Source organism: Octopus sinensis, linkage group LG6, assembly GCF_006345805.1.
Source record: "Octopus sinensis linkage group LG6, ASM634580v1, whole genome shotgun sequence".
In the NCBI taxonomy this organism is placed as follows: domain Eukaryota; kingdom Metazoa; phylum Mollusca; class Cephalopoda; order Octopoda; family Octopodidae; genus Octopus; species Octopus sinensis.
The window spans coordinates 58,965,414-58,978,044 of NC_043002.1; the positions used below are offsets into that span (position 1 = coordinate 58,965,414).

Sequence of the window (12,631 nt, forward strand, 5' to 3'; positions counted from 1 at the left end):
ATACTTGTAGCCGGTGGCACGTAAAAAGCACCCACTACACTCTCAGAGTGGTTGGCGTTAGGAAGGAAATCCAGCTGTAGAAACTCTGCCAAATCAAGACTGGAGCCTGGTGCAGCCATCTGGTTCGCCAGCCCTCAGTCAAAATCGTCCAACCCATGCTAGCATGGAAAGCGGACATTAAACGATGATGATGATGGTGCTGCACTACAAATACATAAAAGAATGGACAGGAACCCTTTCGTCATAATACTGTCTTTAAATATTCCAACGTCACTAAGAAAACAGTATAGAAAATTCGATGGATTTCGAAATAGCAGTCAAGCATAAACTGAAATTTCTTGGGGGAAATTTTTGTTGTTTTATAATTCCTTACATGTTAAATAACACGCAATTCGCATAAAAACATTTTTGCAAAACATCCATGTTTTTGAAACATAACTCTCCATGCCATCGGAATGTGTCATGATTAAATGACAAAAGAAGAAACGGAAAAAAATATGGATGGTGGAAGAGGGGTATTCTGAAGGCTCAATGAGGGGTTGGTGAGAGCACAGATTTTTGAAAAAAAATTCTCTTGAATGCGAATTACATGGGTTTTAGAATGAGGGATATCAACAATCCTTCGGTATTGATACATGATGTCATTACCCCACACAGCCTTTCATCATGATATAAAGGTTAGGTTGAAAAAGTGGGTGAATAACATTTCCTCATGCAGACACAGTGGACTACTATCGAAGGATCGTCGGGATATTATAAAATGACGGAAAATACAGTAACAAAAAACAAAACAAGAAATTCCACAGCTAGTCTGCATAGGATTGTTTGTTTACCAGATCATTCACAGACATAATACTAAAAGCCGAAATACAGCATAAACCTAATAGTATGGTGTGTGAATTCTCAAGCCACATGTACTTCTGTTTGAAGTGATTGACAAACAACAAGCAATAATGGAGTTATTCGGGATGGAGGATTAACAATGGGATTTGTCGATTATATAATTCCAATCTCTTCTTGGATATATTGCTCGATTTGTACTTTTATTTTATCAACCCAAGAATGGTAAAAGACAATGTTGATCTCAGCGAAATTCGAACTCAGATTGTAAAGGGAAGTAACTACATTATCGCATGGCATTTTCCTCAAGCAATCTACCGACCCTGCTAATTCGTTTGCGTATAATTAATAAATCTTCCTTCTAGTAAGAAATAAAACCGTAACTCTATAGAAGGGAGTGGAGGATGAGACTGAGACAATCGTATTTCTATTAATTAACAATTTTAACTATTTCAAGAGAACGAAATAGGCAAAATTGATTTAGCTTTCACAAAATAAAAGCCGGAGCGAGCGCTTTCGCGCGCGTATTCTTTCTTTGATACATTCATATCTATGGATCCACCAATATTTGTGGTTTAGTGGGGTCAAGAAAAGGACATTTTAAGGATTATTTCGGCCGATCTCAGATTTATTATTAGAAGAGGCAACGGAAATAAGGATAGCTGATATTGTAAATAAACTAGTGACAACCAAGTATCGAAACTGGGTCGTGAAGGTGGCGAACTGGAGACATTTTTTTTTAATTAATTGTGCGAGGCTCAGTCAGACATGCTTACACATTTATATGTATATATCTATCTCACTCTCCTCGCACACTTATATTTATAGATACATACACGCGCACATACACACACACATACATATAAAACGCATATATATATATACATATATGTGTGTGTATATATATATGCACACACATGCATCTAAATTTTATACATCCGCGTTATATACGTTAGACCATCTCTAGCATACATTTCTCTCTCCCTCTCTGTATGTATATATATATATATATATATATATATATATACAACTTAAGTCTTCTTTAATTGGCACTCCTCTCTATATACACGCACATCATAATCTTTAGGCCTTGTTTTTCTAAAGCATTAACAAAACTGAGAGAACGATTCTCCGTTATCGAAATGACGAACAATAAACAAAAGGAAATAAACAAAGTGGAACTTACCAAAGCTCCCCGAACTTCTTGTACAACATCGTTATATTCGATTGTATCGCTCATGTTGTACAATGAAGGACTGAACGTCTACAACGGTCGCTAAGAGGATCGTTTAGAGAGAATTTTTTTTTCCTTCGTCCAGTCGGTCTTAAATCATTCACACACACACCGCATCCGCCAACAGGAACCGGAAGTTAGGAGAAACATGAAATGGCGGGAAATAACGCTACTCTTTCGTTGTTGTCTTTCATTGTAAACTCATCACATGGTTGAATCATAAATACTGTGGTCTACAGCCTGTAACTGATGTGTACCTTACGGGATCTTATTAGATTTCTTCCAGCCTCTAAATATATTTAAAATATTCACCAGATTATTGCCAAATAATGTAGTTTTGCATGCTGATGACGAAAATCGCATTAAATTTTTTTTTCTAGATATCAATAATAAAGTTACATCTGTGTACAAAAATTTAAATAAAAACCTAATGACCATATGAAATACTTTAAGTGGTTGGGAGATATTTAAGGTGATCCCTGCTTGTATTATTGTTATTGCCGTTTCTGCATGGTTTTTCTCTTTATCTGACCCTTTATTATTTTATTTATTTTTATTGGGTTGTTTTTTTTTTTGCATTTTTGAAATATTTTTTTTTTTTTTGGTTTCAAACCCTAATTTTGCTTTGATGCCGTCATAAGATTTTCTCATTTATATCGACTTCCCTACCTTTTCTCTTATTTGTTTATTAGCGGAGGTAAAGATCATGGACCGCTCCCGCTTTGGGACTTTTTTTTTTCACAGGAACACACTATATCGATGGCGGAGATTCCTAATATGCAAAAAAAAAAAAAAATTTCAAAATTTTGATTCTGCACCATCAATTTCTTAAATTTTTACCTTTTTAAAAAAATTTTTGGGTGCGAAACAAGTAGAAAAATACGGAGATTATGATTCTGAAAAAAAAAAGTTGCAATTTTTCAAAAAAATAAACACATCCGCCTATGACAAGAAGTGTTTTCCCTACTAATGTTTCGGACCCAATGTTTCACGCATGCATAGAATTATAAGGTCAAACTAAAGAGATTGACCCGAGCAAAAAAAAAAAAAAAATGTAATAGGTGGAAAACAACTTGCTCTGAACGAATATAAAAAAAAATGCGCACTCGTAGACGGGGTGGGGTGTGGGAGAGGACTCGGAAAATTCACATCGTCAGACCTTGACCCTTAAACTCCAGTGTTTGACCCGAGCAAAAAAAAAAAATAGTGTAATAGGTGTACAACAACGTGTAGTAAACGAAAATTTAAAAAATGCGCGCTGGCGAACATGGGGTGTATATGCATACACACACATGTCTGTGCGATTTGCATGCAATGTACATATATAGAGAGTGGGCTAGAAATAATTATATATATATATACATATACATATATATATATACATACATATACATACATACATACACACACATATATATAGATATGTATGCATGGATAGATGGGCGGATGTGTATATATATATATATATATAAAAATTTAAACAATAAGGGTAAGAAATTAAATATTAATTTCATTAATATCAATTGAAACCAGTGGCCTAGCATATAGAAAAAATTTGAAGATTTTTGAGTATCTTTTCTTAGTGGTCAGATCATTGGGGCCTTGCCTATTGGATGTTCACTTAGTGGTCATCCCTCTTATATGTATATATACATATATATACGTATATATATACATACATATATACATACATATATATATATATATATATATATATATATATATATATATATATATATATATATATATATATATATATTATATATATATATATATATATATATATATATATATATATATATATATATATATATATATATATATATATATATATATATGTATAAGGGTGAAAAGGAACACACGAGTTGATATATATGAAAAAACAAGTAAAAAATAGAAAATGCTAAAATAATTTTATAGTGAACATTTCAGTACCGGTTTCGGTCATTTTGAGACCTTTTCAACTGTAACGATTAAATAATTAAATTTAGAAAAATTAGAAGAAAAGTTTTTTTAAAAGAATATTTCTATAGTAGTGTTCAGATTTAAGTGGCATTCTGCCTTTCTCTGACTCCCTTGTTTGCACTTGTGTGTTCGAGGTAGTTGTGAGTTCTTGGTAGGGTAGTAGAGGGAAGGCTGGTGAGGAAAGGGGGGTGGGAGAATCTGGGAGTGCCCTGATGGTCGTATTTTGAATGGTCAGTGGCGGCTGGCAGTCTCAGTTCAATTCAGGAGAATATTTATATTGACAGGCTTGTTTATAGAATTAGCGTAGGTGTTATACTAAAAAACATTAGTGACAAACTTAAGGGGTAGGGGGTGGAGAAGAAGAAGAAGAAGAAGAAGGAGAAGGAGAAGGAGAAGGAGAAGAAGATGACGGTGATGGTGGTGATGATTATGACGACGATGATGATGATAACGATGATGATGAAGAAGAAGAAGAAGAAGAAGGAGGAGAAGGAGAAGATGGTGGTGATGATGGTGGCGATGATGATGATGCCGATGATGATGATAACGATGATGATGAAGAAGAAGAGGAGGAAGAAGAAGAAGAAAAAAACAGAGAAGGGAGAATATGAATGGGTGTAAATATAGCTATGAAGGGGCTGATTAGTAATGGATTCTATGGAGTGTAGTATTTGTGTGTGTATATATATTGTGTGTGTATAAAAAAGACCACAGAATGAACACAATCCTCCAAACACACACGATCATAAAAAGCAAAAGACAGCCTAGATCCATGAAAAGTCTCCTTACACAAGCCCGAATTCACTCTTCAACACAGAAGCCGACAGTAAAAAAATGTGGAAGACCCAATTGCGGGATATGCGACTATCTAATCGAGGGTTCTGAGTTCTCCTTCAAACAGGGACAACGTTTTACAGTGAAAAGCAACTTCACATGTGCTTCGGAGAACCTAATATACTCACTAACCTGCTCCGGGTGTCAAGAGCAGTACATAGGCCAAACAAAAAATGGTTTGCGTAAACGAATGGCCCTGCACAGATCCTAGATAAAAATCCCCCAAAACAGAAAAATAGCTTTTAGCCAACACATAGATACTTGCGCCAACAAAAAAACACCAAACTTCAGAATTTTCCCCCTCTACCAATTTAGGGACGATACAACCTCGAGACAACGAATAAGTAAAGAAAATCTCTTTATTACAAAATACAAGCCACTTCTTAACGGGTCTACGACAAACAATTAATATACCTCAACTTTAGAATAAAAGAAAAAAATATATATACACACACAAATACTACACTCCATAGAATCCATTACTAATCAGCCCCTTCATAGCTATATTTACACCCATTCATATTCTCCCTTCTCTGTTTTTTCTTCTTCTTCTTCTTCCTCTTCTTCTTCATCATCATCGTTATCATCATCATCGGCATCATCATCATCGCCACCATCATCGCCACCATCTTCTCCTTCTCCTCCTTCTTCTTCTTCTTCTTCTTCTTCTTCTTCATCATCATCGTTATCATCATCATCGTCGTCATAATCATCACCACCATCACCATCATCGTCATCTTCTCCTTCTCCTTCTCCTTCTCCTTCTTCTTCTTCTTCTTCTTCTTCTCCACCCCCTACCCCTTAAGTTTGTCACTAATGTTTTTTAGTATAACACCTACGCTAATTCTATAAACAAGCCTGTCAATATAAATATTCTCCTGAATTGAACTGAGACTGCCAGCCGCCACTGACCATTCAAAATACGACCATCAGGGCACTCCCAGATTCTCCCACCCCCCTTTCCTCACCAGCCTTCCCTCTACTACCCTACCAAGAACTCACAACTACCTCGAACACACAAGTGCAAACAAGGGAGTCAGAGAAAGGCAGAATGCCACTTAAATCTGAACACTACTATAGAAATATTCTTTTAAAAAAACTTTTCTTCTAATTTTTCTAAATTTAATTATTTAATCGTTACAGTTGAAAAGGTCTCAAAATGACCGAAACCGGTACTGAAATGTTCACTATAAAATTATTTTACCATTTTCTATTTTTACTTGTTTTTTCATATATATATATATATATATATATATATATAGTATATATGCGAAGTTAGATCAGTAGCCCTATGTGACATAGGAAAATTTATACAGGGAATACTATTGATTTTAAAAATAGATATAGGGGACACAAGAGTTCATACATGCGTATTTGTGCTCATTTTTGTGCGTGTGTGTGTAGGGAAATCTTGACATCTGTAGATTATAAAGGGACCCTATGGGGAAAATGATTGCTTAATAAGGAATTTAGTCACAATAAGGTTTTGGCTTAAAGGAAAAATTTTAAACTTATTAGTAATGTCAGATGGATTAAGACAACCAAACCCTTCAGAAAGTTATTTGTTTAATATCTTACGAGATTTAACTTTATGAAAGTAAAAGGAAATTATTATAAAGACGTTTATTAATTTTTTTTAATGTAGGGGTTCCCCTAGAATATTGGATGTATTTCAAGGATTATCCAAAAGCAAAACGTTTGAGAAATGTCTATGTGCCGTCCCAAGGCCCAGTTTTTATCTATGTATGGTGTGGCTTGCTGCCAATAAAGAAACACTTAAAGGTGCTGGTGCATTGATTTAGCCAGGGTGGGAAGCAGTGGCGGTTGGTGTATAGGCACTGCAAAACTGCAGCTCCCCCTATTTCCACTTGATATTATCGATAACATTCAATATAATGAGTCCTTTTCCCTTTAATTCTTTCCTTATACTTGTACATTATATAATCCTTAAGCTTTATGTCAGTAGCCATTCCCTAGTTTATGAAAAATATACAAAAATCCCTTGTATAGAATTATGAGCTTCATAGTTTTAGCGATGCAGTGTTTGGCTGTTGTGCACATGCTCACGTGTCCGAGATAGGAAGCTACATGCTAAGGAGAGAGAGCACTATGGTTCACATAGTGCCGACCCTGCTGCGTTGGTGACAGGTAGTGTATCTTTTTAACTCCGCGTATATTGTGCTTAAAAACATGTTTATATTCTTGAACTTGACAAAGTGTAGAATTAGATCATTATCTTGAAAAATCGGGCAGCTTTTTTTTTTTTTTTTTTGCAGATTCGGAATCTCCGCCATCGATATAGTGAATTCTTGTAGAGAAAAAAATCCCAAAGTGGGTGCGGTCCATGATCTTTACCTCCGCCTTGTTTATCAATTGCTTATAATGAAAGGTCTGATTCCCACCCGTCCGACGCAAAAATTAAATTACGTCCCTTCCTGAGAGTTACCCCACTTGAGTGACTTAACTATCGACCCTTTAACGGTCAAACCGGCCATATCAGGCCAAAATATTTTATCTATTTTATATTGAAATTGGCCTGATTTGGCCTCTCACCTCAACCCTACAATGTCATTTTAAAATTAAACAATAGCATCATTGAAATCGCTAAACTTCAAGATAATGCATGATTAATTCAAAACAATATAAATAAGAGCACTCTGAGAGCGCAAACCTCCGCCAAGGCAACACCAATGACCTCTCAACGATTAGCTGGGGATGATTTTTTAAAATGAGAATATCTGAAATAAACTCAGCTGCTCCCACAAACGAGAATACTAAAAATGAACCCGACCGCTCTCAAAAACTAAGCATAAAAACCGGAAAAATAAGCCAGAATCATTGACGGTACCAAATCTATCCCCAAATCTAATCAGTTCGTGCCAGTCACGAGGCCAAACATCGCTGAAAGTTTCATCCGAGTCCATCCAGCAGAGAAAAAAATCCAAATATCTTATCCACGGACTAACAAACAAACAAAAACACGACTGAAATCAATACCTCCGCCTTCTCCAAGGTGGAGGCAATAAACCAAGCGACAGAGTAATCTGAATACTTTCCTACTCTAGGCACAAGGCCCGAAATTTTGGGGAAAGGGGCCACCTTAGATCGACTCCAGTATGCAACTGGCACTTAAGTTATCGACACCGAAAGGCAAAGTCGACATCGGCGGAACATGAACTCAGAATGTAAAGACAGATGAAATACCTGTTTCTTTACTACCCACAAGGGGCTAAACACAGAGAGGACAAACAAGGACAGACAAACGGATTAAGTCGATTATATCGACCCTAGTGCGTAATTGGTACTTAATTTATCGACCCCGAAAGGATGAAAGACAAAGTCAACCACGGCGGAATTTGAACTCAGGACGTAAAGACAGACGAAATACCGCTAAGCATTTCGCCCGGTGTGCTAACGTTTCTGCCAGCTCGCCGCCTTATAGAGTAACCTGTATTCTAAACCGAAGGGAGAAGCTTCTCCGTTATCCATTCGCTTGGTGAATATGGTGTCGTCCAGGAAGAGCTTGAGCAAGGTATGGCTGAACTTGGGCCCTTGGGAACAGAACGCAAATCCTTAATTTCATACTCTACAAATGATCACAATATCTGGGATTATAAAAATATGCAAGCCTTCTTAATATTTAGAGGATAATGAACAAAACACTGTGTTTTTCTTCAGATCCTTGCTACCAAGTAGTTGGTCGGCCAAAGCTAACTCTAAATATAAAAAAAAGAGAGCGAACATACATATATTCTGTTTTTCTAGGGGCTGACAAATGTAAAAGATGTTATGTCCGGTTGCCTAGAGATTAACCCTGTAAGAATACCTAAAAGAGTAATTATGTATCTTGTCAATCCCTTACATAAATATTTTCTTATATAGAGACATGGATATAGATATTTGGAGAATGAACAATCAAATATATTGGTTCCTATATCAGCTCTTGATCGGACTTTTATTTACTCGGTGTCTGGACGGACGAAAGTCAAAGTTGACAAAAGCAGGATTTCAATTCATTGCGTTAAAACATTTTGTTCAACATTTTTCATGCAAGGGAAGTAACTTCACATTCTTTTGAAAAAGTAACTTCTCTTGGGAATTTGTGTTTCCTAATAAACAGTCCCCGCCCACTCAAAGATTCAAAAGCGGAGTCAAAACTTCAAGCTATTCAAAATTCAAGTTCTTTCCCCAACCCTCTCCACACCTCGATCTAATATTACTCGCTTTCTCGGGTTTGCCTCAATCTGATTTCCCTTGTCTCTCCATCATTTAAGCCTTGCAACAAGTCTTTGCTCCACCATCACCACTGTTGCTGTTGCTACCACCACCACCACTATAAGTACTACCTTAAAATACCTATTATTATTATTATTATTATTATTATTCCTTTCATCCATTCAGGGTTGTTTAATTAAGTACCAGTTGCGTTCTGGGGTCGATCTAATCGACTGGCTACTTCCCCCAAAATTTCGGTCCTTGTGCCTAGAGTAGAAAAGATTATTATTATTATAATTGTTTTTTTTCCCTCTTTCTTCAAATTTTCTTCCATTTCTCGCCGAGTATTTTTCCGTACATCTAGGGCAAAGAAGCTCATTGTATGCATTCCCAGATTATTATTATTATGATCATCATCATCATCATCATAGAGACTGTTTTTGTTTTCAGGCCCCAATTCAAGTTATTTCTATTCATAAATTTTTGTACTTTCATGGCTTCTCTATTCTTGTTGGTAAAACACTGCCATCTGTTGGGAATGATTTATTGATTAGAAGTTACTTTCTCTTGGTGATCTAGTTGATAAGGTTTGTTCTCCCAATCTGTGGCTTTTGGCATTGTTTTGGCATTTTCTGAGATGTTTTCTGAGGTATGCCTATACTGTCTCTTTTCTGTTAGCATTCTATAGCACTAGAATTCTTATTCTTATTATTAACTCTTTCGTTACCAACCCAGCTGAAACTGCTCCTGGTTCTGAGTACAAATGTCTTGTTTTCATAAGTTTTGAATTAAAATCCTCCACCAAACCTTAGTCACAATTTATGTTCCTAACACTAGCTTAATGATAACTAAGTTATTTTATCAAATTCATCGTTACATTTAAAGTAATTGAAAGAAACACAGAGCATTTCAACAGAGATATGGTAAGAAAAGGGTTAAAATATATTATAGAGAAACAATTCTTAACCCTTTTGATATCAACCTGGCTGAAACCGATTCTGGCTCTGAGTACAAATGTCTTGTTTTCATAAGTTTTGAATTAAAATCTTTCACCAAACCTTTGTCACAATTTATGTTCTTAACACTAGCTTCATGATAACCAAGTTCTTTTACTAAATTCTTTGTTACATTTAAAGTAATTGAAATAAACATAGAGCATCTCTACAGAAATACAGTAACGAAAGGGTTAAGGTGGTGAACTGGCAGAACTGTTACTAAGCAAGGCCAAAATTCTTAGTAGTATTTTATCCGTTTTTACATTCTGTGATCAAATTCCCCCACGGTAGACTTTACCTTTCATCCTTTCAGGGATGTACCAGTCATGTACTAGGATCGATATAATCGACTTCCCCCTCCCCTCAAAAGCTACTTGCTCTGTACCAAAATTTGAAACCATTATTATTAAGATGGTCAGCCGGTAGACATCCCCATAACTTAGTGGTTCAGCAAAAGAGACCGATAAAATAAGTACTAGGCTTACAAAGAATAAGTCCTGGGGTCGATTTGCTTGACTAAAGGCGGTGCTCCAGCATGGCCACAGTCAAATGACTGAAACAAGTAAAAGAGTAAAAGAGAAAGATATACTACTGAACTAACAGTATGATCAGCAGTACAGCCACTCCTCAAAACTAGCACAATTGATGACCGATTAAAATCCCTTCAATGTGCAGCTATCCACAGTCTTCATTTTCTCTGAATACTACAACTGACCCATCATTACCATCATCATCATCATTGCCATAATATTCTACTCATGTAACTATGACCACCTATTTCTTTATTACCCACAAGGGGCTAAACACAGAGGGGACAAACACGGACAGACATAGGTATTAAGTCGATTACATCGACCCCAGTGCGTAACTGGTACTTAATTTATCGACCCCAAAAGGATGAAAGGCAAAGTTGACCTCAGCGGAATTTGAACCCACAACGTAACGGCAGACGAAATACCACTAAGCATTTCGCCTGGCGTGCTAACGTTTCTGCCAGCTCGCTGCCTTGAACTATGGCCACCATTAGTGTTACACCTTCTTCTCACCACTCTCCACCTCAATTTGAATGTATACCTCACGGCTCTGTGATAAATCTGCCAACTGCAAATAAAGTAAAATCTATAAACGCATGATACCCCAAAATATGCCAGTTTTCTCAATGCAAGAGACTATGCATAGACAGTAACTGCAATTTCACTCATTTACCTGGGACAAAAAAAGCAATTCATACAAGCAGTACCAGCCAATGCCAAAGCAGACATCTTATGCTGTGGCCACTATAACAACCCTCGATCTCACCTACCACTTGTATGCAATTTTTCAAATTGCTACCTTCTGTGTATGTTTGTATTCTCTTTTACATGTTTCAGTCATTTGACAGTGGCCATGCTGGAACACTGCCTTTAGTCGAACAAATCAATCCCAGGACTTATCATATCAGTCTCTTTTGATGAACTGCTAAGTTTCAGGGACATAAACACACCAACATCAGTTGGCAAGCAATGGTGGGGGGGACAAACACAAAGACACACACACACATATATATATTTTTTTCATTATTAATAATATGAGGGTAAATAATTAATTTCAAATTATTTACCCTTATATTATTAATAATGGAAATTTTCCACTCCCTTATGACAATCCATAGTTCTATATATATATATATATATAACGATAAATTTTTGTTATAATTGCATACTGTAGGATGAGAAGGATGAACAATGCATGAAGTTTTAAGGAAATATTTATTTACCATTACGTTACAAATACCTTGCCTCGACGGGCATGTTATGATAAATCCAAAAGCATAAGTAAAGTTTGTGTTTGTGTCCTCTAAATACAGAGAGAGATAGAATGATGTTGTAAGAGACAGAATTAGAACTAGTGAGAGTTGTAGGGTGTTGGACGTTGTTTCACAGTTGCTGACAGTAAAATTCATTTCTCCCTCTGACCAAGGTTCTAGCTGCTCAGCCAGACTTTGTTACCACCGAAGTGACAACTTGGTTGAGTCATCACCGACTGGTGACTAACTGATTTTTACTTGGGGTGTGCTGGCTTATATAACCATCCGGAAGGATAGATATATCATTGAGAACAATTGATTTAGTTGGTGGTCTTGTTATCTCTATTCTAGCTTTTGGTGAAGTAGAAGAGGTTAGAAAGGGTCAAGTGATGAAGACATTATTTTAGCTAGCTAAATGCATCTGGAAAATGTAAAACTGCTATCACCGAAAAGCCATTGTTCCACTGTAGGAAAAGTTCTGTTGCAGTGTTAATTTAACATGCATGCAAGATCCACTACATATATATATATATATTATATATATATATATAAATATATATATATAATATATATATATATATATATAAATATATATATATAAATATATATATATATATATATATATATATATATATACACACACACACATATATAATCAGATGTGGTGTGCAAGAGAGATGACAGCTACGTGAAAAAGTGTCACACCCTAGCAGTTGAGGGAACCCATAGGAGAGGTAGACTCAGGAAAACCTGGGATGGTGA

General features: G+C 36.0%; 1 protein-coding gene across 2 annotated transcripts in view; it reads right to left on the minus strand.

Annotated features, from left to right (window-relative positions):
* LOC115213372 (FACT complex subunit SSRP1) overlaps positions 1-12,631 on the minus strand; it is a 50,882-nt gene that overhangs the window by 27,580 nt on the left and 10,671 nt on the right. The window contains exon 1 of one of the 2 annotated variants that reach the window (XM_029782316.2): positions 2,027-2,215. The exons of the other annotated variant lie outside the window; for it this stretch is intronic. Within the exon in view, the coding sequence (XP_029638176.1) occupies positions 2,027-2,080 (54 nt within the window). The 5' untranslated portion in view covers positions 2,081-2,215. Of the gene's footprint in view, positions 1-2,026; positions 2,216-12,631 lie in introns of those variants that run through there. 2 annotated transcript variants of the gene reach the window in all.